The sequence below is a fragment of the Phoca vitulina genome, unplaced genomic scaffold, assembly GCF_004348235.1.
Source record: "Phoca vitulina isolate PV1807 unplaced genomic scaffold, GSC_HSeal_1.0 scaffold23, whole genome shotgun sequence".
Lineage (NCBI taxonomy): Eukaryota > Metazoa > Chordata > Mammalia > Carnivora > Phocidae > Phoca > Phoca vitulina.
In genome coordinates this window covers 9,998,969-10,025,800 of record NW_022589726.1, presented here as the reverse complement: position 1 = coordinate 10,025,800, position 26,832 = coordinate 9,998,969, and the positions used below count along the sequence as shown (strand labels likewise).

Here is a 26,832-nt window from a genome sequence, read left to right as displayed (position 1 = left end):
TTCAAATGTTCCCTCAAATCCTTCCTTTCCAGTCAAGGATTCTTCTTGGTTTATACAATTAGTTCACACCTAGACCATTATGATTGTGTGTTCTGCATTTCCTTAACTGTGTTCTTCAAAATGTCATTAAGTGCACTTACCAAAAAAGGAGAGGGAAATGAATGAGGTTGTAGTCAGGGTAGGTTGAGGAAGCAATTCATCATCTCCCCCAGGTGGGAGTTTCAAAATTCACCTCAGTGGATTAAAAGCTCTAAGAAACCCTGCAAAGAAACCTGCTTAACTCTAACCCAACATGGCTGCAGGCTTTTTTTTCCTCCAGGGGCATCTATTAAACATATAACGGAACCCACTTTTCCACTGCAGGTTCCATCCACAAACGTATGCTGCAAAGTACCACCACATACTAGGACAGGCTACGATATGCTGCGGTAACAAGCATTCTCCAAATCTTAGTGGCTTTATACAAAAAATGTTGATCAACAAAGACATGAACAATTCTACAGGCTACCCCCTGCTGCCAGGCCCCAACAGGGACTCTACTACTGAGGCCCCACCAACCTCTGGCTGAACACCTGAGACACAGAGCCTCCTCATTATTATACAAGAGGAAGATAATGCTGGAAGGTGGTCCAGGGACAATGAAATGCTTCAGCCTAGAAGGGTCACCTCACTTCTGCTCACAACACGTTGGCCAGAACTAGTCGTCTGGGCTCACTCAGCTGAAAAGGAAGCAGAAAAGTGTCAGCCTCCCATGTGGCCCGACAAGAGAATGAGAGAAAAGGAAGCATCGCCAGGTCTTCACCACCTCCCTCCTCCTCAGTCCCTATCAGTCCCCACAATCTGCCCGCTTGACATCTAGAAGCCCTCCAGCTATTCCCTCTTCTTTCCTCTCAACAGCACACCTCATCTTCACCTGTTTCTCTCCATGCCTGCCAGTTATCTTTCCCAAATACAATTCTCATGTCATTCCCAATACCTACTAAAAAATAATCCCTTGTGACTGCTCACTGCTTAAAGTTCCTGATCATGATATACAAGGGCCTTCACAATCTCCATCCCCATCTACCTTTTCAGCCCTGTCCCTGGCCTCTCTGCACTTTTTTCTTTAAGCCTGACACTTAAAAAAAAAAAGTCCCACACTTCCTGGAATAAGTTTTACTTTGATTTTAATTGCCATGAATCCGAAATCCCAGGACAAAAGAAAAACTGGCTTAGGGTTTCGGCGGTCCTTTGTGTGTTGTCAAAGGCAGGCCCCACCAGCAGTGTCTGCAACCCTGTGCCTTAAGGCAATGCCTTCAGGAGCTCTACCGTCCTGCTCTCCAGAACTAGCTCTACTTCCTTGGTGATTTAATCACAAGGCGGTCCTGGCACAGACTGCACAGAGCTCCTGCAGAACATATCCAGGTGATTCTACCAGCAAATGAGGGAATATATCCCTCCTCATTATATCCCTTCCTGTAGCAAAAGTTGTGGTCCATAGTGAATTCACCTTAGACCTCCATTCATTCCACCAGGTCTTCTGTGAGAAGCAATGCCCCTCTCACTTTCCCTCCACCCCTCAATACAAAATGTAGAACATCAAAGAGTAGCCCAACAGGACTCCTAAGTACAAAGGCATCATTCAGATCGCTTCCTTTTACTATAATGAAGGAAAGCACAAATCTTACAGGGAGGTTCCAGAAGCCATGCTTGGCAGGTCTAAAGAGCATCAAAATTTGATCAGTGCCCACTCTTTCATAAGAAGGGAGAATCGTTATTTGTCTAGTGCCAGGGGGTCCAGGCTCCAGGTGAGGGATTTCTTTGAGGAGCCTCTACAAATGAACTCCTACAATAAAAAATAGGAAATTCAAAAAAATTCGAATAAAAAATTATTCGAATTCCCAGAAGTAGTCATTCTCATACCACCATGTATTTACTCACGCTATTGCCCCCCTAGTATGCTCCACTAGCGCTCCAGGGTTCCATCAATGTCAGCTTTGCTAACCCCCTTCCCATTCTCCCGAACCCCCACTCTGACTCACTGGGCTCCCATTGCATTTCATCACTTCATTTATCACAGCAGATCACTGCATTATAGTTATGCACATAATACCTCCCCTGCTAACCTGTGAAATTTTTAAAGATAGTGAATGCATTTTTTAACCTTGAAACGCTTATATCCAGAGGCACCTGGGTGGCTCAGTCGGTTAAGCATCTGCCTTCAGCTCAGGTCATGATCCCAGGGTCCTGGGATCGAGCCCCAAGTTGGGCTCTCTGCTCAGTGGAACCTGGTTCTCTCTCTCCCACTGCCTGCCCTTCTGCCTGCTTGTGTTCTTTCTCCCTCTTTCTCTGTCAAATAAATAAATAAAATCTTAAAAAAAAAAAGAAAGGCTTATATTTGGTGGAAATTTAATAAATGTTAGCTGGCTGAAAATGGAAATTTATTGTTTTTTACCTAGTTAGCTGAAAGTCTGCTTTACTTGGATCCAGCATGATTTATTAAAAATGGGCCTTGTTGGGTCGTATGGTAGCTCTATTTTCAACTTTTTGAGGAACCTCCACACTGTTTTCCAAAGTGGCTGCACCAGCTTGCATTCCCACCAACAAAATGGGCATTGTTGATGAGATTTTCTTTTTTTAAAGAGTTATTTGAGAGAGAGCGAGTGCATGTGCAAGCACACACGAGTAGTGAGGAGGGACAGAGGGAGAGAGAGAGAATCTCAGCATACTCCCCACTGAGCACAGAGCCCAAAGCCCCAACGTGAGGCTCAATCTCACAATCCTGAGATCATGACCTGAGCCGAAATCAAGAGTTGGTCGCTCAACTGACTGAACCACCCAGGGACCCCAAGATTTTCTTTAATAAATGTAATTTTAACAATCAAACTATTTACTAACATAACACAATCTAAACATCTTTTGTTTTGCTTTTGGTGTCTGTCCTCTACCATTCTCCAAAAAGCTTGAATGCTACATGGAATGAAATGAAGACAGCTTTCCCTTCAATTTGTAAGTACCTAACCAATGATATTTATGGAATAAAATAATCAGTTTCTTATAAAACTGTACAATTAACTTTACAGGTGAGGTAAATCACAGCCTTGAGATATGGTAAAAACAAATGTATCTCAGAAATGGATATGTAATTTAAGTTCAAACACTGAGAGCATACATTTTTTTGTGAGGAAAAAATTAGTGGAGTGCACAGTTTTGGATAGTTCCTATTTTAATAAGTAGAAACGGAAGCTCAAGCAGTTCTGGTATGAATAAAGATGTGAAAAGTGAAATAAATCGATCCCAGAAGGGTATCAAAAAGAACTTTAGGGAGGAAGCCAAGGTAGGCTGAATCCCAACCACTCACCCTTAGCCACTTATCTCTGATAACCTTCAAGAAGCTACTGATGCTACCTAGCTAGCTGCCAGTTAATGTTTGAAATGCACATACCACTAGTTATCTTCCACTTCAGAAAACTGTAGCATAAAGTTCAACTCACAAAGAACCAAGACTGAATAACAGAACTATTCTCAACATGGAGAAACTATTTCCGGGCAGTGATATATTTCAAGTAGCAAGCTTCCCAGTGTTTTTTTTTTTTTTTTTAAAGATTTTATTTATTTATTTGGGAGAGTGAGTGAGTGACAGAGAGAGACAGAGAGCATGAGGGGGGTAGGGCCAGGGGGGGAGAAGCAGACGCCCCACTGAGCCCGATGCAGGGCTCGATCCCAGGACCCTGGGATCATGACCTGAGCCGAAGGCAGTCGCTTAACCAACTGAGCCACCCAGGCGCCCCACCCCCCACCCCCAGTGCTTTTAAAATATAATTTGACTTACATGAGTTTTCAAAACCAAATTTCAAGCAAGATACTGTGTCCTTTACTCTTAGGTCAGGGATGCTGAGCAGAATAGAGTGATACACTAGCTACAGGGGCACACAGAAGTACAAAGTATTGATTAAAATTACATCAAGTACAGCTGCTTTCCACAGCAATTTAACTGCCAACGCAAAGGACATTAGCCCTGCACCAAGCGACAGCACAATTCTGAGAACTTCGGCGATGTCCTTGGGTCACCCACCCTCAGGCAACATGGGGTAACAGAGGACTAAATTAAAAACTGGCCGCAATCTTCATTCCTTTTTTTCTGGCAGGATCCAGAGATTTCAACCAATTTCAGGTTAAAAAAAAAAAAAAACTTTTTATAGACGCTACTCAGACATCTACATACTTTACAAATTATAGTTTGGTTGTAACTGAATCATGCCCCAGAAAGGCCCGACTGGATGCAATGGGAACCAGTTATGGTGAAATCTTCACCACCATAATTTTACCTGCTTCACTGATAAAATTTTGAAACATTTCTTCCTGCAAATACTTCAAATCCTAACTTTTCTGGACAGATACAGTAACTGCATCATTATTGTAAAAGAATTTGAGGGAAAAATCCTTAAAATTTTAGTCCCTTTTAATCCATGATAGGCTATCTATTTAGGTGTTTTGTTTTGTTTTGTTTTGTTTCTAGAAACAATGTTATTATCTGTGCTTAGTGCTCATTCCTTCAGTGTTGCAGAGGGTGGGGAGGGCAGGCAACTCCCCAGACAAGAGGCTTACTTACCATTATATCATTCTTGGTTTTGCCATTGTGTTAGATTTAGAAGTTTGTATCATGAAGTCAAACGTAATTACATTTTCAGTTCACTTCCACCTTGCGCTAAAATGCATATTCAGCCAACAGATCCTTCAGAGATTTAAGACAAAGCAAATAAGGCAAATGAAAAAGCATTCCTTTTTATGAACTGTATACAAGTAGCCTACGTAAAAGTCACTCAAAATTACCTAATCGGTGCACACGACTTCTGTTATGCTACTACTTACTCTCTCAGCATCTCGGGGCCAGAAAGGACTGAGGCAACAACCTAACTTTATAAATAAGCCGAACGAATGCTAAAAAAGTGAACTAGCTTGCTGAAGCCACAAGCTGGTTAGAAGGGCCAAGACAACCTCAAGCTGCCTCTTCGAGATACGAATCTTCTCCTAGCACGCGCTGCTCCTCTGTCATAGACTATACTTAGATTTTCATCTTTTCATGAATTTATCTTCCCAACAAGAGTGTAAGCCACTTAAGGTTAAACGCTCTGTATCTTTTGCTCCTTTGCCTAGTGAAGTATACAGTAAATGCATAGCAATGATACAAAAAAAAAAAACAAATGAAGCAAAAAACCAAAAAAACCCCAGTGCCATGCTAGTATTAAATCATCCCAGAACAGCCATCGACCTGAGATTTGTATTTTACCGAAGATTTATATTTTATAGCGCATTCTGGCCCCTACAGTTTTTATTATGTTAAAGAGGAGTAACACTCACAACCCTCAATTGTCCATCAGTCTTAGACAGCCCAAACACACACGACACACAGGCCCTCGGGAGAAGACAAAGTACTCTGCGCGTCTGGAAGAAATACCAGAGTATGGAAAAGTGGACTCCAGAATCAGTGCAAATATTTATGTCAGACATGGAAGAACAATATTCCAACCCTAACTTTTTAAAAGTGGGCTAAGTTTCTCTCTGTAAAATACAGTTCAAAAAATAACAAAGACAGTTATGCTGACTACACTCCCCCTGGGCTGTTCTCAGGGATGGCTGGGGTCTCCCAGACCCTCTCAAGGGATACACAAGGTCGAAACGATTTTCACCATAATGCTGTGGTGCTCCTTTCCTTTTTCGCTGAGTACAGTGGAGTTGACTCGTGAGTGTTCTGGTACCAGAGATGAAATGCAGAAGCAGGTCAGAATCCAGCTGTCTTCTATGAAGCCATACACTAAAGAGATTTTCAAGTATAGAAGGATACCGCTCTTCTTACTAACTTGGTTTTTGTTTTGGAAAATGGGTTATTTTTCACTAAAAGTGAACTGAAATTATAAATATGTTTACGTTTTCTCAGTTTTAATTTCCAGTACAGTCAATATCATTTTTATATACAGCTGACAAAAACAAAAGCTCCTCAGGCTCAGCTGAAGAACCAATACCAATGTAGGAATAGAAATTAATGAAATTAAAACTTAATACAGAATTTCTTTATTCTAACTAGTCCATATTGACGTGTACATGACTTTAAATAAGAAGTTACTGGTTTTGGGGCGCCTGGGTGGCTCAGTCGTTAAGCGGCTGCCTTCGGCTCAGGTCATGATCCCAGGGTCCTGGGATCGAGCCCCGCATCGGGCTCCCTGCTCAGCGGGAAGCCTGCTTCTCCCCCTCCCACTCCCCCTGCTTGTATTCCCTCTCTCGCTTCTCTCTGTCAAATAAATAAATTTTTAAAAATCTTAAAAAAAACAAAAAACAAAAAAGTTACTGGTTTGGAGTTAGAGATGTAAATGGGCCAATTACCTTGGGAGACTTTGAATTTTTGATTCAAAAGGAAACTGCAAAGTTTAGCATAAATTATCCAATCCAGAGATGAACTAAATTTGACTGTGCCTAATTCAATAATGCCTTAGCTTGTGCACAGAGAAAGGATTAATGGGCAGCCGCCTTATGAATATACCAAAAATTCCACAAAGTAAAGAAAATAAGGTTGAGAAAAAAAGGCTGAGCAGGTAAGGGAAGAGAAAGCACTGATAATGTTCAGAAACTTCAATGGGTTTCTGAACACAGCATCCAGACAGACAGGCTTCCCATTACTGGCCACTCACTCATCTATACCAAGAAATATACCTTTTCCAGCAGGATCCGTTCTTACTGCTTACTTCCAGCTAAGAGTCCGAAAGCTAGATGTTTTTCCCTTGTTTTCCCGCAGGACAGTCCAAATTCAGAGAATACCATACAATGCCTCCAACAAACATTTGAGAGGATGGATATCTGAAATTTTCAAGTACTGTGTTAACTGTTGTGTTCCTAGGAGTTGAGCAGATAATTTGAAATTAGCCTATAGAACAAAGGTGGTCTTTCCTTCATTTGAGATTAGAGGAACTATATTGATTATGTCCACTACTTCAGGTCAATATTTGAGGATTGATGTATATGACTCTACATTAAGTACTAGAGAAATCAAAATGTATATGATAATGCCTATACCCCCTCAAGATTATTCATTAAAATTTAAAGCAATTAAGTAAAACCAAGATGTATCACCGATTCTCTCTCAAAGGCATGAGAGTCAATGAGTGCTTTTAGCTCTGAAGACAGAATCATTGTGCAATTCTTCAGAGTAGGGTCTTAAACTAGCCCTTAAGGGTCATTTTTCTAAAAATCAATCCTAAATATGAAAAAGCAATATTGTTTCTTAAATCAGTAAGCCTGGCTTACCAAAACACTACTTTGGTAAAGGATTTTAAAATAAAGTATATAACATTTCTCAAATACAATTTTCAATCGAAACACTGATCTTTTCAAACTATTAAATAATGTCACTAGAAATACTCGAGGGGTGCCTGGGTGGCTCAGTCGGTTAAGTGTCTGCCTTCGGCTCAGGTCATGATCCCAGGGTCCTGGGATCGAGCCCCGCATCGGGCTCACTGCTCCGCGGGAAGCCTGCTTCTCCCTCTCCTTCTACTGCTTCCCCCTGCTTGTGCTCTCTCACTCTCTCTGTCAAATAAATAAAATCTTTAAAAAAAAAAAAAAAAAAATACTCGAAAGTCCATTTTGAACATTTTCCCCAGAAAAATATCACCTTTCAAATTATGGCTTAACAAAGATTTATCAAAAAGGATAATCATCCCAGGACTCTTAATAGTTTTAAAAAAAAAAGGTTACCACCGGGGGAAAAAAATCTCTATTAAAACTATATATGGAATACAATGCAGTGTATTGTATTGATTAAAGATGACAGAGTATGATATTTGTTTACATTTATTTGCAGTGAAAGAACTACTAATCTGTATGTAGAATCATCCCATTTTGTAAATACAAATGTACTTAGAGATATACACAAATTATCAACTGAAGTTAATTGAGTGATAGAATTTATGGATAATTTTTACATTCTTCATAGTACTTATGAGAATTTGAAAGTGCTACAATGAATGCATATCAATTCTGCAATGAGAAAAAAAAGTGGCATTTAAAAAAATTAATTCTGTGTTCCTGACTAATCAATGCCTTTCTCCATCTTGACAGGTTAATAGAAAGCTAAAAACGTTTTTAAATTCTTCTCACTGATAGCGGATGATAAAAATTTTTTGCAAGATAAATTTTCGCCCAAGGGTCAAAACTCTGCTAGAAAAAAGGATAATATTCTCAGCACGAGTTTAATTAAACTTGCAGCTGACAAGTATCAGGCCTCTCAGGCAACTTGCAGCCCTTTGTGAGCCAAGAAAACTATTAAAACACAGTTTTCAACAAGGGAAAGTACATTAGGGACTTTGAAATTACATGCTTAAGGAAGGTGTAACACATGTGAAATCCCAAAGAAAATGATCTTGACACGAATCTGACCACACCTGTCAGAAAACCCAGGGCTGGTGCAGAAGCCAAGCCCGGTGGGAGGGTTTCAGCTTGTGGTCCGGGCTCCTAAAGGATCTGAGAGGATAGCAAGAGGAAACCTAAACTATTTTAAGTATTAAAGGAAAAAAGAAGCTAATGAAAAATAGACTGTGGCCAATAAGGACTCACACATAAACCCAAAGGTTAATCCTTGCTTTGGCCGAAACGTTACCAGTTTAATGTGATCATCATCACACCCACCCTTCTTGCTGATTAGAAGATACGATGTATCTGGTTAAAATCCTTCACAAAGGGGGCGCCTGGGTGGCTCAGTCATTAAGCGTCTGCCTTCGGCTCAGCTATGATCCCAGGGTCCTGGGATCGAGCCCCACATCGGGCTCCCTGCTCGGCGGAAGCCTGCTTCTCCCTCTCCCACTCCCCCTGCTTGTGTTCCCTCTCTCACTGTGTCTCTCCCTGTCAAGTAAATAAATAAAATCTTAAAAAAAAAAAATCCTTCACAAAGGGAGACATCCAAGAAAAACAAATAAAAGGGTGTGACAGTGAGAATGTGGGGAGCCAGAGCTGGAGGGAATCCACAGCTCCCCCAGAGCTCAGTGACAGCCCGTGGTGTCTCCGAGGGCAGCAAAGCACCAAGCAGGGCTTCAGGTGGTATACGAGGCAGGGAGGGGCTAGCACTGACTGGATAACCTGGAGCACGAGGACAGCGGGAGAGGCAGGGCCTCAACTATGGGCCCGTGTAATTCCCATCTGACACCTGGATATTTTAAAAAATTAAACACCAGCCGCTGCAGTGCGAGTTGCCAACTCTTCTTCTCCCCATTTGCGGCTGCACTGAATCACCAGCCCAGCTCTGGACACCTGGTTCTAACAACAGGGCAGCATGGCCCCGTTAGTAATAATCACAGGGCAGGGCGCCAAGAGGCCGTGTAATCTGGCTCTTTGGCTCTACTCTACAGCCTACTTTACAGGGTGAAGGCCATCCTAAAAGGCTGATAAAACTGCTCTTTGTTTTTCCCAAACATAGATTTTAGAGTTCATCCTCATAGGCTATTTATTTGCAACAAAATATTGTAGTTATTTCCTCTTTTATGTTAAAAAAAAAAATCCCCTTAATGGAGTTCTTTCTATAGTAATACCAGTTTGGTTCCCTCCTACTCCTCACATCCCTTATGTGCTATTCATATTCACTGTACCTTAAAATTTGCTTCCTACAAAACATTTATTTTCTTTTATTTTTGCTAGCTGTGTGTTCTAAACATAATTTGTCAACATTTAAAAAGGCCTAGAATGGCTACTAGCACACCACAGCGGACTACTTAAATGCAGTAATTCAATAATCCACAGCATTTTTATTTAAAAAAAAAATCAATTTATCACTCATTTTTTTCTTCCTATGCTTATATGAAAAAGGTCAGATGGTAAAGACGCACCTTTTTTATTTTTTTATTTTTTTTATTTTTTTTTTTTTTTTAAGATTTTATTTATTTATTTGAGAGAGAGAATGAGATAGAGAGAGCATGAAAGGGGGGACGGTCAGAGGGAGGAGCAGACTTCCTGCTGAGCAGGGAGCCCGATGTGGGACTCGATCCCGGGACTCCAGGATCATGACCTGAGCCGAAGGCAGTCGCTTAACCAACTGAGCCACCCAGGCGCCCAAGACGCACCTTTTTTAAACAGCTTAAGTGTCTATTTGTCAACTTACTGAAAAGACAGTAGAGTACACAAACCACCTCAGACCTCTTGGCGTGGAAAATATTTGATCTCTCTGTCCACCCCTCGGCCCTGTGAGGATTGAGGAAACTCCCCACCCAGCAAGGCTCCGTGAGACCGGACTCTTGCTAGTCACTGATGCATGCACAAAACAAGACAGTCCCTGCACGAACCCACGGGGCTGAGGACCAGCAAATACATGCTACACTGGTGATGGTGGCCTTCTTGGCCCCCAAAGTCCACTAACTTGCACCATTCCCACTATAACTTGATTCTGCTTCAGTAAAGAGCTTTGCTAACAGAACTCCCAAAGTAAACTTTAAGACGTTATCTCTTATAAAACCGAATTCATGGGGCGCCTGGGTGGCTCAGTCGGTTAAGTGTCTGCCTTCGGCTCAGGTCGTGATCTCAGGGTCCTGGGATCGAGCCCCACATCGGGCTCACTGCTCCGCGGGAAGCCTGCTTCCCCCTCTCTTACTCCCCCTGCTTGTGTTCCCTCTCTCGCTGTGTCTTCCTCTGTCAAATAAATAAAATCTTAAAAAAATAATAAAATAAAAAAAATAAAACCGAATTCATGATTTGTGCCCCATCATTCAGAATTCCTCAGTATATTACCCACTTCTAAGTAGCTATTCGTAGTACAACACAGGATTTATTAACTTTAGAAAAATACCACCACATAAAATGTACAGATTGGATTTAAGACTTACGGGGTTTTCAAAAACGTTAAAATATGAAAAAGGGCACTTTAGAGTTAAGATGGTAATTTGGCAAGATTTGGACTGTTGTTCTCAGGACACGTGCCTATCCTAAGAAAGTCTATTAATACTGAAGAGAACTAATTTTTAAAGCTTTGAAAAGCATCCTTTTATGTAAAACTTGATGTGCCAACATGCCCTTATCTAATTCAAAGCCACCTGGTGATAAAGCCTTACTAATTTCCCATACATAATAAAATATACTATGTTCTGTGACATTCTGTTTAGAGGAATAAGATGTCTTTTTATTAACAAATAACTTCACACAGCGAATGATCAGGTTCAGTGATTCCATGATAGTCACCAGTATCGTGGGACTGCATGAGATTCTGAAGGAACTTACGTTCTCTCTGAGCCTCATTTTCCTCTTTTATTATACATGGAGAACAGATGCTTACATTTAAGTGTACATGACAGGGGCTTAATAGTTATCCAGAGCTATACAGATGTAACTGGTGGCATCATTATTCTCTCTCATAAATAAGGAAACATAAAGTCCACACAGAGAGAAAATACAGGTAAATAAGCACTTACATTTTATAGCTAATTAGAGAAAACTAAGTCAGAAACAGTATAACAAAAAAAGCACTACGGATTCACATTCCAGAAGACCCAAGTGATTTGACCATACCAGAAAAAAAGCAATTAGGCAGGTACTTCGATTTCCCTAAGCCTCCTAGTGGACAATATCCACCTCAGAAGGAAGAAAAACAGCATAATGGTGTCTTTATTCATCAGCAGCCATTTTCAGGCAACACATTTATCTTTATAAAACAGATACTCCTCACAGTATTCACCTGCCTGGCTACCCGCTGACAGGAGGAGTGACTCCAGTTTTAAACACATTTCCTACTGCTTTAATTAAGCAGGAGCACAGCAACGAGATAGGTCATCTATTTCTCATTTTCAATTTGACCCCATCTAAAGCTCTCAGTTATGTGAATGCCAAGTTATGACAAGCATATGGACTGAGGGATCATTTGCAGGGTGCCCATGGAATAGAAGTTAAATCTGGGTTGGCTCCCCGCACTTGGATGAGGACCCAATTGTTTGATGGTTTTCTCAACTGAGACTGTCATAGCTACTAATTCTCATTTCTGATTTACGGTGAAAAATACCTTAATAGCGTAAATCAAAGCCATTGGACTAAAGGAAACATACACTTAAAAATAACAATAGACTGATGGCTAGGCAAGTGATTAAGCAAATATAGCAATATGTACATAGTAGAATCTGGATAGTGGCCATATGGGTGCTAAGAGTATAATCGTTTCAACTTTTCTGCATGTTTGAAAAATTTCATAATAAAGTGCTGGGGAAAAATAACTCAAAACTGTAATCACAATAAAGACGACAGTAGGCCCCCCTGGAAAGACCTCAGCCTAGAAGGAAAGACACTGGTTCTTAGCCTAACCCTAGGAACTCTCAAAGTTTAAAACCAGAAAGTGCCTTAGGAATCCTCTAGGGCAGGAAAAATATGTAATTTTATGGGTTTGTGAAAAATTAGAAAAATAGCAATATCATAGCATTTTCAAAAAAACTAAAAACTGCTCTCTTGCTGAGATTATTTGCCTCTACACTTCTGGGCTTTAAATATCATTTAATAATGTTGGCAATAACTGCTAACAGATTTGGCTCTTTAGGTCACCACTTAGCAGTCAAATCTGATCACCCTTCATATCCTCCTCTCCTACCTTGATGTCTAAGCCCTTGACCTGCCTTCAGCAAGAATCTCCCTACCTGTTATGTCTCCTCTTAGTAATTTTCCACCCACTAATGTCCTCATCTGCTCATTGGCTATGAATTCCCAGCTGTCTTTGCTGTATTTGAAGTTGAGTCTAATTTCTTTCCCCTATTAAAATGTCCCTATTGCAATAGTTTTGAATAACTATTTTAACAAGTGTTAGAATAAACTTTTTCTTTACTCATGCCTTTATACAGGTATGTTAAAGGTCCTGGGACCTTCAGGTACAGAGAACTTGACAGCTAATCACTGTGCTTGCTGGAAAGAATAGTTTACTTCTGTTGTATAACTTAAAGGCTCCAAATGCTGAGATTTAAAATTGCCCAGAAGCATTAAGACATTAAAAATAAAACAAACACCCTCCCTGCCCTCCCTTCCCCAATGCTGGCCTCTTTCAACCTTATTAGTCCATGATTTCATTTTAATTTCAAAGGATGACACTAAAAGGGGAAAGACTACTGACATAAAATTTTCTTGAGGACAATGACTATGTCTTATAATATGGGCCCAGAATAGGACCAATACCTGACACATAGTAGGAATGCAATGATTTCATTGACTGAATGAAAGAATGGAAGTAGGTGAACAGCATTTATTTCCTGAAAGAGGAAAAGTAATTCAAAATAAATTCAAGGGTTGGGGAGAGGAATCAACCCTCTGTTCAAATTAGACAAATCAGAGAAAACTATAAAGACAACTATAACAACCAAACATCTAGAATTAAAATATATCTTCCTTTAAAAGTAATTTGTCCTTCCTTCTCAAACTTCCAAATGACAGAAGAGGGAATGCTTCCAAACACATTTTACAAAGCCAGCATTACCCTGATACCAAAACCACATAAGGGCACCACAAGAAAATTATAGGCCAATCTTCCTGATGAACATAGATGCAAAACTCAACAAAATATTAGCTAACTGAATTCAACACCACATTAAAAGGATCATACACCATGATCAAGTGGGATTTATTCCAGGGATGCAAAATGGTTCAATACATACAAATCGATGTGATACACAGTAACAAAATAAATGATAAAAACCATATGATCTCAATAGATGCAGAAAAAGCATTTGACAATATTCAACATCCATTTATGATTTTAAAAAACTCACAACAAAGTGGGTAGAGAGGGAATGTACCTCAATGTAATAAAGGCCACATATGACAAGTCCACAGCTAACAACATTATACTCACTGGTGCTAACCTGAAAGTTCTTCCTCTAAGATCAGGAACAAGACAAGAATATCCACTTTCACCACTTTTATTCAACATAGTACTGGAAGTCCTAGTTAGAACAATTAGGTGGAAAGGAAAGGACAAAACAGGACAGGACGGAAAGAAAAGAAAAAAGAAAAGAAAAGGAGAGCATCCCAATCAGAAAGGAAGACATAAAACTGCCACTATTTGCAGATGACATGATATAAATAGAAAACCCTAAAGACTCCACTAAAAAACTGTTAGAATAAACACATGCAGTAAAGTTACAAGATACAACATCAATATACAAAAAATTGTGTTTCTATCCACTAATAATGAACTATCAGAAAGAGAACTCAAGAAAACAATTCCATTTACAACTACACCAAAAAAGGGTAAAATACCTAGAAATAAATCTAACCAAAGAGGTGAAAAGCCTGTCAATGAAAACTATAAGACACTGATGAAAGAAAGTGAAGAAAATACAAATGGAAAATAAATATCCATGCTCATGGATTAGAAAAATACTGTTAAAATGTCCAAAGCGAGGGGCGCCTGGCCGGCTCAGTCATTAAGTGTCTGCCTTCAGCTCAGGTCATGATTTCAGGGTCCTGGTATAGAGCCCCGCATCATTGAGCCCCGCATCATCATCGGGCTCCCTGCTCAGCAGGAAGCCTGCTTCTCCCTCTCACATTCCCCTGCTTGTGTTCCCTCTCTCGCTGTCTCTCTCTGTCAAATAAGTAAATAAAATCTTAAAAAAGTCCAAAGCGATCTATATTCAATGTAATACCTATATCAAAATTCCAATAGCATTTTTCACAGAAATAGAACAATCCTAAAATATGTATGGAGCCACAAAAGACCCCAAATGGCCAAACAAATCTTGAGAAAGAACAACAAAACTGGACGCATCATGCTTCCTGATTTCAAACTATATTATAAAGCTACAGTAATTAAAATAGCATGGTATTGGCATAAAAACAGACATAAGTAGAACAGAGAGCCCAGAAATAAACTCATATATACATGTCCAATTAATTTATGATGAAGGAGCCAAGAATAAACAATGGGGAAAGGTCAGTCTCTTCAATAAGTGGTATGGGGAAAACTGGACAGCCACATGCAACAGAATGAAACTGGGCCACCATCTTACACCATACACAAACATTAACTCAAAATGGATTAAAGACTTGAATGCTTGGGGCGCCTGGGTGGCTCAGTCGTTAAGCGTCTGCCTTCAGCTCAGGTCATGATCCCAGAGTCCTGGGATCAAGCTCCGCGTCGGGCTCTCTGCTCAGCGGAAAGCCTGCTTCTCCCTCTCCCACTCCCCCTGCTTGTGTTCCCTCTCTCACTGTCTCTCTCCCTGTCAAATTAAAAAAAAAAAAAAAAAAAAAAGACTTGAATGCTAGCTGAAAACATAAAATTCCTAGAAGAAAACATAGGTGGTAAGTTTCTTAACATGGGTCTTGGCAACAATTTTTTGGTATGACACCAAAAGCAAAGGCAACAAAAGCAAAAACAAACAAATGAGACTATCCAAACTAAAAAGCTTCTGCACAGCAAAGGAAACCATCAATAAAATGAAAAGACAACCTACTGAATGGCAGAAAATATTTGCAAACCATATACCTGATAAGGGGTTAATATCCAAAATATATAAAAAAAATTCATCCAACTCAATAACAAAAAAAAGTCTGATTTTTTAAATGGGCAGAGAATCTAAACAGACATTTTTTCCAAAGAAGACATAGAGATGGCTAACAGGAACATGAAAAAGTACCCAACATCACTAATCCTCAGGGATATGCAAACTAAAACCACAGTGAGATATTAACTTACACCTATTAGAATGGCTACTATCAAAAGGACAAGAAATAACAAGCATTAGTTAGGATGTGGAAAAAAGGGAACCCTTGTGCTCTGTTGGTAGGAATGTAAATTGGTATGCTATGGGAAACAATATGAGGTTCCTCAAAAAATTAAAATCTAACTACCATATGATCCAGCAATTTCACTTCTAGGTATTTATCCAAAGGAAATGAAAACACTAACTCAAAAAGATACCTGCACCCTCATGTTCATTGCAGCATTATTTACAATAGTCAAGACATGGGAACAATCTAAGTGCCCATTGATAGATGAATGGATAAAGAAAATGTGTGTGTTTATATACCTATATATATATCTCATATATATAAAACATGTGATATAGATATATACACACATGGAATATTATTCGGCCATAAAAAAAGGAAATCCTCCCATCTGTGACAACATGGATGGACCCTAAACGCATTAAGTGAAATAAATCAAAGACAAATGCTATATGATCTCACTTGTGTGTGTAAATTTTAAAACAAAAACCAAACTCATAAAGAGAACAGATTGGTGAATGGTTGGGGGTGTGTGTATGCGTGCAAAATGGGTTAAGGTAGTCAAAAGGTACAAATTTTCAGTTATAAAATATGTCCTGCAGATGTAATGTACAGCATGGTGACTACAGTTAATAATACTGTACTATATATTTGAAAGTTGCCAAGATTAAATCTTAAAAGCTCTCATCTCACACACACACACACACACACACACACACACACTGTAACTTATGTGTGGTGATAGGTGTTAACCAGATTTATTGTGATCATTTCACAATATATCCATATACATATATGGAATCCTTTTACTACACACCTGAAACTAATGCTATGTCAATCATATCTCAATAAAAAATTGTCTTCAACAATATATATTCAGGGGCGCCTGGGTGGCTCAGTTGGGTAAGCGTCTGCCTTCAGCTCAGGTCAGGTCGTGATCTCCATCCAGCTCCCTGCTTGTGGGAAGCCTGCTTCTCCCTCTCCCACTCCCCGCTTGTTCTCTCTCAATAAATAAAATCTTTTTAAAATTTTTTTTAAATATTTTTAGAAAACAATACTAGTATGCAATCAGTTATAATTTATCCGCTGGTATTGCCGTAACCATAATCAGGAAGCACCGTGTGGTGGGACAGTATCAGAGATGCCTACCCAACTGGAGCTGCAACACAGGAATAACACAACCGCTCAGAATGGTTAAATTCTCTGCCAGAAGCATCACTAGTCTTTGAAGGAAGCTGATTCAGTTTCCTAAGGGACAGCCCAGAAGCTCCATCCCAGAGGGGAAGACTTCATTATAATGTTAAATCTGAAAAAGGGAGGGTGGGGGGATGGGGTCACTGGGTGACAGGCATTATGGAGGGCATGTGATGCAATGAGCACTGGGTATTATATGCAACTGATGAATCACTGACCTCTACATCTGAAACTAATGATACACTACATATTAACTAACTGAATTTAAATAAAAAAGTTAAAATTAAAAAAAAAATCTAAAAAGGGGAGGAGAGCTTAACTGCCTGCTTTAAAATAGGAAATTAATACATTCTGCAAGCTACCAGAAAGGTAGGTGAAATGTTTTAGGCTACTTTGAACTTTTAACTCATCCGCAAATAAGTGCTATGGAGAGTTTTGTGAAATGAGACACCCCCTTCCACAGTCCATTTCTTTTTATCTTTATGCAAGAAGTGGAGAACCTCGAGATTTTTCCGTTGCCAAAGTTAAACAGGAAGTTCCCAGGCAGGAGCTCTGCTAAGACGTGAGCTTAGCAGGAGGGGTGGGTGTGCTAGAGGAGGTTAGAAGGAAAAAAGAAAGGCCAGGGGATTTCTGAGTTTGGGGTCAAGAGAGAAATAGTGGTTTCCCTGTCATCACAACTGCACAGGCAACCAATGTGATTTATTGGTAATTGTTAATTAATGCCAATAATTAATTGGGGAGACAGAACAGCCTACAGATTCCAAAACAAATCTAAATACTTGTGGGCTATTTGCTGAATTTAAACAAGGTTATTTCATCACAATTTTGAACTTTGTGAAACACAAAGAACTTAAAAGTAGTTTTTTGGGCGGTGGTGGTTTTTTTTTTTGTACCCATGTCTGGGTCACTTTTATAAGAAAAGTACTAGAAAAAAAAAAGAATTGCATAGTTATAGCTATAACCTAAGTAAAATTCTGCTGTAATTATTTCTTTCTGCACAAGTAAAAATTTATCATTGACCAAAACGTGAATATGATGCTTTCATACAGACTATTAGATGTTCTCTGGTATTTTTCACTGCCAGAGTTTCGGGCACAAACCCCATATCCACTTGTATCTCTAAGTCCAGCTGACCACTGATGAGAGAAAGGTTGGACAAACTGGGCAAGAGGAAGTCAAATGGGCTCCCAACCCATTGAAAACTGAACCAAGTTCTAGGTCCTAGAAGCATGGGGACCACTTGGGGGGTAAAGTTGTGGAGAAAGGAAGTAGCTGTCCTGTGGGGTCTCTGGGTCAGACTGTTGTTTTCCATGGCCTCTCTCCAAGCAGTTCTAACAGTCTCAATCCATAATTTCAAAACCAAACTAAAAAATAAAACTTGCTAATGCAGATTTGTTTGTTTGTTTGAAGATTTTAGCTCTGTGGATGTTATCTGTAACTGTAATGCTTTACAGACCCTTACAACCTAGTACGTAGCCCTTAAACTCTTCAGCCACAATAGAAAGCTTTTTGAGGAGCCAGGAAATTCCACTCAGCACAATGCCAATAAATACTGAATTAATAAGTGAGGGTATTCTGTTTCTGGATCCTCGAGTCTTGTAAGGATTGCTTAAGCTAATTCTCTAGGTCTATAACCTATTAAAAAAAATCTCTTCTTGAAAAGGATTAACAATAAGTGGCTAAAAAATAGAACATCTCTCCTTGATTTTTCTGCCATCCAAAAGGTGAGCACTAGAGTTCAACTCTCCTCTAACTCATTCACCGAGTGATGCCAATTCTTCCTCTGGGGAAAGCATAGAAAGTAGCTCCCTTTCTGGAAAGGTAAGCAAACCACTTCTGATTCAGGTCTTGACTCACCAGCATCCCCCTTATCCCCATTCTCTGAGCAATCTTCCTACCAATTCTATCCCTCTCAGGTACCTTCTAAAACAAAGGGAATTCCTCCTTCCAGGAGATACTGTAGCAAAGGGCAGTATTACTCATAGCAGCCTCTGATCCTAGCCCTACAGTCTTTCTCTCCCCTTCCCTATTTCAGCCATTTTGACCATTCAGGATGTGTTTTTGCAGGAAGAGTAAGTATAGTTCAAGGTTTGAGGAAGTGGTATAGTACTTCTGACAGAGGGTTGTGGCAAGATAACACTGGTGGTTAATCCTGGGTACATGTAGATGAATGCACCATAGTTTATTACACTGTAAGAAAGCAGTTTGGTGGTGTGGGCTGTAGAATCATGCTTGGGTTCAAATACAGGTTCTGCTAAGGTGGTAGGACTCTGGGAAAGTTGCATAACCATTCAGTGCCTCTGTATCCTATTATATATATATATATATATATGTATTTCTATTTTATAGAAAACGCAAACGTTACTGTCTACTTTATAAGACTGTTTTGAGAATCAAATGATATGATACAAATTTGGATAGAGTGAAAACACTAAATAGTAAGCGCCAACTTTGTTAGCTATTATTAGTTCTATGCATATATTTTAAAAGAATGAGGTAATTCTATATGTATTGACTTGGAATAAAGTCCATGACATAGTGTTTTTCTGAAAATCCTATAGAACAACATACTTAGCAGGAGTCTATTTTGGGAAGAAAAAAAAATACATGATACATATTTATAAGTGTATCCAAATAAGTCTAGAAAGGCACACACACCACTGAAACACTAAATTACGGTCATAACCCCTAGGGAATGTGTGCATATATGTGTGTGTGTGGGGGGGGAGTGTTCCTACATTTGTATATGTACAGGTCTTTGCTTGAATTCACAAGTATGTACTGATGTAGGCAATACTGGGGTCCAGAGCTGATGGCCAATAAAAAATTTCTGAAACATTTTCGGTGCCAAAAGGTGGTTTTATTAAAGCACAGGGACAGGACCCATGGGCAGAAAAGGCTGTACTGGGGTTTTGAGGGTTGGCGATTAGGTACTTTCAAGTTGGGAGGTTAGGGATAGTGTAAATCTCTAGGGAATTTTGGAAACAAGTTTCCAGGAGGGGGCCAGCTATTGTTAGATAAAGCTCATTTATTACTGTCTAATAAAACCTTAGTCATGAGACCCTTCAGATGTGTATCTGTGGGCCATATGCTTGGGGATGATTGCTAAACTGTATCTTGGGGAATAGAGATAAAGGAATTTCCAAAGGAATTTTTATATGTTAAAGTAGACTTACGAGATCCTGGGGGGTTGGCCTAAGATTACCTCTTGCCCTTAGCAAAGTGTCAACATCGGGGCAGTTGAGTCCCTAGAGGAAGTCCCTCTGCCTGTTTCAAGGACTTGTCAGTGGGCTGTAAGCAGCAAGGACATTTAATTTTTTCTTTTGCCTTTGTTTCCCACATCATGTACTACTTTTATAAACGATTTTTAAAATTAAACAGTGGCCTTTTTAACCTTCAATTTGAACATTTCTCACTTCGGGGTCTAGGAAAAGGTGAACTTCTTAGAGATAAGGAAATGGAGGCCCACCTAGGAGGAGGTAGAGCCCCTCAGTCCCATCTATCCCAGCTACATGTCTCATTTCAGATTCCCTTATATTCTTTACAGTCCTTGGCACATCATGTGCCTGCCATAGGATCCAAACATTCTGAAACCGGTTGTTTTATTCCCCTTTCCTTTTCTTCCTATTTGAGGCCCTCCTTTTATTGCGACCAAGTAGCTTTCACGTGTGTTTTAATATCTTCCTTTCTACTTCTCAGAACTTTCTCACCATTTGTCTGCTTGTCATTCTGTCCCTCAGACAGGTGCCCCTGCACTGGGAAACCCACTGGAGTGACAACTAGCCAGGTAGTTCGGGTTTTTTGGCAGGCACAAGGGCCCCCACCTACACAATTGTAGGACTTAGTGGAGTATGCTTTAAAGCGGTTTTGCTTGCAACACGTCTAAATGGCCTTTTAAACATTTTTTTTTAAATCTCATTCAAGAACCGGTGTTTGGTATGTTTGGACAGGACAGGTGTTTATTTTTGCTTTGGCTTTCTCCTGGAAGTTACAACGCTATCTTGTACCTCCCCCCACACGATGTTCTCTACCATACTTGTCCTTTATTATGTGTTAATTTTTATTGTTTTTAGCAACCTGCGTTCTCACTTGTCTTCTCACCATTTTTCACATTCCCGTCACGTTTTCTATTAAAACCCATGGAGAAAAGGTTATATGGTGAAAAGGGAGGTTCTAGTTAGGGCGTCTTCCATGCAGTCTCTCGCACCGGAACCCGGAGCTTCGGGAACCATGCCTGCCAGGGGGTATCCGGGCCACCAGAAAAGGGTCAGCATCAAAGCGCCCAGGCATCGGGAGAGCTGATTGGTTCCCGGGCGAACCAATCAGCGAGCGACGCTGTTCGCAGATCGGGGAGGGCCAAGATTATAGAGCGGATGGAGTTAAAGGAAAAGGGCCAGGTGTGCCAGGCACCCGGGTTTTGCGTGCACTTGTGCACCCACCGGGTCATTGTCAAGCCCGGATCTCTGGTCTCCCAAATTACACCCTCCGAATTTCCCAGTTTCATAATGCTGAGTAGGGAGAAAAACATTACGTATCCTACCATTCATAAGATGGTCATTAATAGTCAATGGAGGCGTAGCTGGGGGTCAGGGTGGGGGTAAGGCCATTAAAATCTTCCCTCCTTTCCCAGTTCCACTCCAGGTCGTCAGCCTAACTGAATCAGTTCTTGAAATAGTAAATCATTCAAACGTTCCCTTAATCGCAAAAGCTGATTACCAAAATGCTATCCTTAGACACCCGAAATAAGTTCCCCTCCCCGTGGATTGGGGGAACTAGTACTGGCATTTACCGAACGCGCAGGGTTTTACTACCCGCTAAGGAAGAAGGGAGAGAGGTCTTAGGCTAAGTCAGAGAAACTGAGCCCTTCTAAAATGTGCAACCTCGCACACGAATGCGTCCCCCCCCCCCCCCAGCGCAGCGACAGCTCCTCCCAACTCTACCCCACAAACTTCATGCGGAGGCGCAAAGATTTTTGGGAGGGTGGGCGCTGATACCAGATTTGCCTGCTGTGCTTCAAACTTCAGCAGAGATGTTCTACGCACTTTCTTCCAAGTGTCACAGCCCCCGGACTCACGGACCCGTCCAACCTTAGCTTTCCCACGGTCCAGCGCTGCCACCCACCATCTACCGCCCATACCCAGGCGGGAGACGCTGCGTCCTTGGGGATGGGGGAAGGGGGAGTGGGAAAAGAGAGGAACGGCCAGTGTAAGTAAAGAGGTCCCTGCCGAGGCCTGGACGCCGGCAGCCCCTGGAGGGCCCTGGGGCCGAGGAAGAAGGAGAGAGGAGGGCTGGAACCGTGCGGGGAAGGGCCGCGAGGAGAGCAAGGGAGCCGCCGGTGTCGCTACACTCACTCTGCGTAGCCAGTGGCCCAGGGCAGCCGCCGGGTCTCCTTGAGGATGAGGATGGGGCGGGCGATGTGGTCGGCACTGCACTCCACCTCGTCCTGAGACAGCCCCAGGAACTCCGGCCGCCCGTAGGGGAAGCGCAGGGGCAGGTCCGAGCCTCCACAGCCGCCGCCGCTGTGCTCGGAGCCTGAGCTGCCAGCCATGATGCCGCCCATGAAATTGGCCACGGCAGATTTCACTCGAGTGAGCATATTACTCCGGCGCCCTGCAGCAGCGGTGCGAGCAGGAGGCGGCGGCGGGGGCCCGACGAGGCGCAGCGCGGGGCATGCAGGCTGCGGCGGGCGCCGGGCGCACGGGCAGCCGGGCCGCTGGGGCGCGCCGCGCGGCTCGCGGAGCCTAGTGCTGCAGGGGGCCGGGCCCCGGCCTCCCGCGCTCCGTGCCGCCGCCGCCTCCCCCCGCTACACTTCCGCAACGGAGCGGCATGGAGCGGGCCGGCCGGGCCCGGAGAGACGCCGCGCGCTCCGGGAGCGGCTGGGCGACCGCAGCGGCGGCAGGTCCCTTCCCCGCCCTCTGCGCTCGACTCCTGCGTGAGCGGAACTGAGCCCACCCGGCGAGCCGGCAGAGCCGGCGCGGCTGCTGCCACGGCTACCGCCGCCGTCGAGTCATGTGATAATCAGGCTGCATGGGCTCGAGCAGCTGCTGTGGCCGAAACTCGGCCCCTCCCCTGCCGGCCCGAGCGAGGCTCGCCCGGGGATCGTGACCTCCTGGGGGAGGGGGGAGCCGGGCTGGGTCGGTACCTGGCTGAGGGGATGGGGGCGCTGTGAGCGGAAGGCCGTACACAGGTGTTAGGGGAGGTCACGTGGAGCCGGGCGAGGCCAGTTGAGGAATCCACTCGCTGAGGAATGCTTGCCTACTACGCCCTCGGGGAAAGGGGAGACAGGTGGAATCTTGGTGGGGCGACTCCACGGTGGGACGGCAGTGGAAATGAGAAACACCTGGTGTAAAAGACTTTTCAAAGCTGAAACAAACTCACAAGGGTTGCACAAGAATTATTTAAAAGTTTTCCCCTAGGCATTTCTAGAATTACTTTTTTTTTTAATTTTATTACCACCACACGCATCATTATCTGCAGAGCAAGCCCTGTTTGGAACCCAGAATAAGCTTAATGGCAAGAAAACAAAAGGGCTCTAAGAAATCAGATGCAAGCCCTGTTTTACCTAGTACTTAACTGTTCAATAAATTTATACAAGCATGTTCCTCCAACATAACAACAAAAGTGTCTTTTCAAAGCTGACCCTGTTTACTATTGAGACACTTAATGTAAACTATTTTCTTAAACAGAAAAATGTCTGAAAAGCCAACTGGTGAATATGTCTCAACAGGGGTAACATTTGTTAAATATTGGCTTAATTTTTTTTTTTTTTTCAAGAAAGCTGTATCCTGTTCATGTTTACTTATTCTGTATCCTGTTCCCATGTTTACCTACCATTTAATTTGCCAGGATTCTGCGTTACTGGTGGAGTTACACATACTAAACAGCTCACTTAGAGTTCAGGAGGGAATACAGGCCTTCATTCTTCTGAATGAGTGGAAAGGGGGGAGAGTCGCCCAGGTGTTGGGGGGGAAGGTAATCCTCTGAAGAGGAATTGCAATTTTTGCTCTTACGTGAGGCCTGACCCCATTTTATCGTATCTATAATATTTTTTAAGGCATTTTCTTCCCCTCTGGCTTTTTCATAAATAGGTACTCCGGTTTATAGCAAATAATTATGTAAAAAAAAAAAAAAACCAACTTGCAAATGTTCAGTGAGATACCATTCCTTTCAATGAGTTTTTATTACTTTTCACAAAACAAAAATAATTTTAGCTTGGACCCCTTTCTCTAATTTTAAAATTTGGGGCAGGATTCTAAATAATGCAAAATCTAAATGAACAAAAAAAGGTCTTGTCAACCTTTGCTTTGCTCAAATATAAACTACATGGAAAAAATCCAAGTAGTGGCTAAACATCTAATCAACCACATACTCTGGCATCCACTGAGTCCCACATAAACTTAGAATCCCTCTCAAGCTTTTGTCGTAGAACAATTACCCTTTACCAATGTCCTTTGGATACTTTGGTAACTAATGTCTATTGAGATTAATTTATTGTATTCTGACCTTCATTTCACTTATAGCAAAGCTATAGCAAGGCTTTAGTATTTACTAAAAATAGGATTTAAAAAAATTTCCTGTCTAGTTTATTTTCAATTTAAAGTAGTACCTGATCATAGTCAATAAATAAATAAAATCCAATAGTACAGAACTATAAATGAAAAAGCAAAAGACTCCAAAAATTTCCCCAGGGGGTCACTACTGTTATTATTTTCCCTAGGCTTTCAAAACTTTTCTCAAATAGGATATTTGGTATAATTGAATTTGGTAATATTAGGCAGATTTATGATCCAAAGTTTTGTAGGGAGCTCTTCTATTTCTCTGTCACCTGAGTATTATCCGTCATGGGAAAGTGTTGATATACTTTGGCTTTGCAAGGCTAGTTTGTTCTGCAAAAATAGTCAGACAGACTCTCATATCTATTCTCTGAATATTTCTTTTTTTCTTTGAGTATTTCTATAGTATAAGTGTTCATCACTAATAAATCTACTATCTTTATACCTACCTCTAAGACCAGTGTCACGTCACAGGATTTTCCAGAGAAATATTTTCCATGTAAATTTACTCCTCAATTGTGTCATTCTTTAAGATCAGCTGGGAAGTAAATTCTGATTAAAATGGGGTTTTCATCCCTTTTAGGGGAACCCCAGAAAAAATGCCTTTCATACCTATTACAAATGCAAATCGGGGAGTATCTGTGCTCACAGCTTTAGGATTAGTGATTGCCTGAATTCCAGTGGTGTGGTAATCAGGATTTGAGAGACCCTCAATGTTACCCATTATATGTATGTCCCAATCATCAATAGATATGCTTCATTTGTCTCTTTTATAGTTTCTTTGCTCTTGGAAAATGTGAGCTTGAAGACTTTAACAGAACATTCATTTATAGGATAGATACATGGACCTTATACTTGGTTGCTCTTCATATAAATATAATCGCATTTCTAGGCCTCTAATACCATGGCTTTGACTACACAATGGTTGTGCCGTCAGTAAGACTATTTTCAAGAGAAAAAAAAAGTCTGGATAATTTCTTCAGTGAAAACATCACGGATTCCCCTAAATATTTAATTACAAAAGGAAAAACAATACCTTACAAGTGGAATAGCCCGGCAGACATCGCATAAAACAAGTGATCAAGTTAACATCACCAGTAGTGAGACCTATTCATGTCCTGTGCATGCTGATACCATGCAGTGAAAAGGGCACATCACTTATGTGGTATGCTTCCCCAAATCCTCAACCTCATTAGAACCTTGAGAAAACATGAGTCAAACCCAAACCAAGGATATTCTACAAAATACTTGACCAGGTATCTTCGAAAGTGTCAAGGTCCTAAAAAACCAGGAAGGACTGAAAAACTGTCAGTTTGCAGACAAAGGAGATACACCACTACAATATGTAATACTCTATATCCAGCACCTAGCCTAATGCCTAACAAGTAATAGGGCTCGGTTGGTAAATTAATTCTCTAAAAAAATTATATTCAGCAAAGAATATGAATAGTTTGAATGACCAAATCTATAACCCTGTTTTCTTAAGGATTTTTCTCACTTTATCCCTTAGGATCTATCTTAAGCAGAACTTCCTTAAAATCTAATAAGAGAAGGCTTAGCTCACTTCAGACAATATCCGGATTGGTAATAAATGTACATCAAGTCATGTGGATCTCTGCTTCACACTGAACTGGTAACCTGTTATAGCTCTGAACAAGGATATGACATTAAATATTTAACATTAACTGGTTTTTGCTTCCAAAATAGTTTAGATTCTGGTTTCATATGTAGTAATATACTGTCTGAAAATCCCTGAGATTGAAAGGGATTTATTTCTTCATCAAATGAGACCATTTATTTATAAACAACAATTTCCTTGTGAACCAAGAAATTTATAGCTAATTTTCCAGTACAGAATTACAGAGCATTTGCAATTTTTACATCCATCAAATCCAGACATTCCCTAGATTACAAACATGATTTCAGAACATCTGGTACATTCAACCAGTGGATTACACCTGACTTTTCTTATTACTTTCCCATTGGCCACCTTCTATAGACTATTCTATCCCTTGACCATATTGCCCTAGACTGAAACCATTGCTTTGTAACTGATACGGGAATTGTATCAAACTGTATCTCTTCCACGTGATTCCTGGTCCCCTATTACCTACTTCAGATTAGACTCTGAAATGTGCTGATTATCAGAAAGCTTATAAAATGGAAAAAAATAGTCATTTCATAGTGGTAGCTGCATGGATCAGTGAGATAATAGTTGTAAATATGATACAGTTAATCCCAGGGTTATCACCCTCCTCTAGTTAAATGTATTTTTTTCCTTAGATACTAGTTTTTAATATTAAAATTTTAAATCATTTCCTTCTTCTATTTTCTACTCACAACAATGAAAATAGCTATACCTACCTCCTAGGATTATTTTGAT

General features: G+C 41.0%; 1 protein-coding gene across 1 annotated transcript in view; it reads right to left on the bottom strand.

The window, feature by feature from the left end:
• Positions 1 to 22,594, bottom strand: part of PPM1H (protein phosphatase, Mg2+/Mn2+ dependent 1H) — a 241,993-nt gene extending 219,399 nt beyond the window's left edge. The window contains exon 1 of the mRNA XM_032420592.1: positions 22,248 to 22,594. Within this exon, the coding sequence (XP_032276483.1) occupies positions 22,248 to 22,492 (245 nt within the window). The 5' untranslated portion in view covers positions 22,493 to 22,594. The remainder of the gene's footprint in view (positions 1 to 22,247) is intronic.
• Positions 22,595 to 26,832: the final 4,238 nt, after the last annotated feature.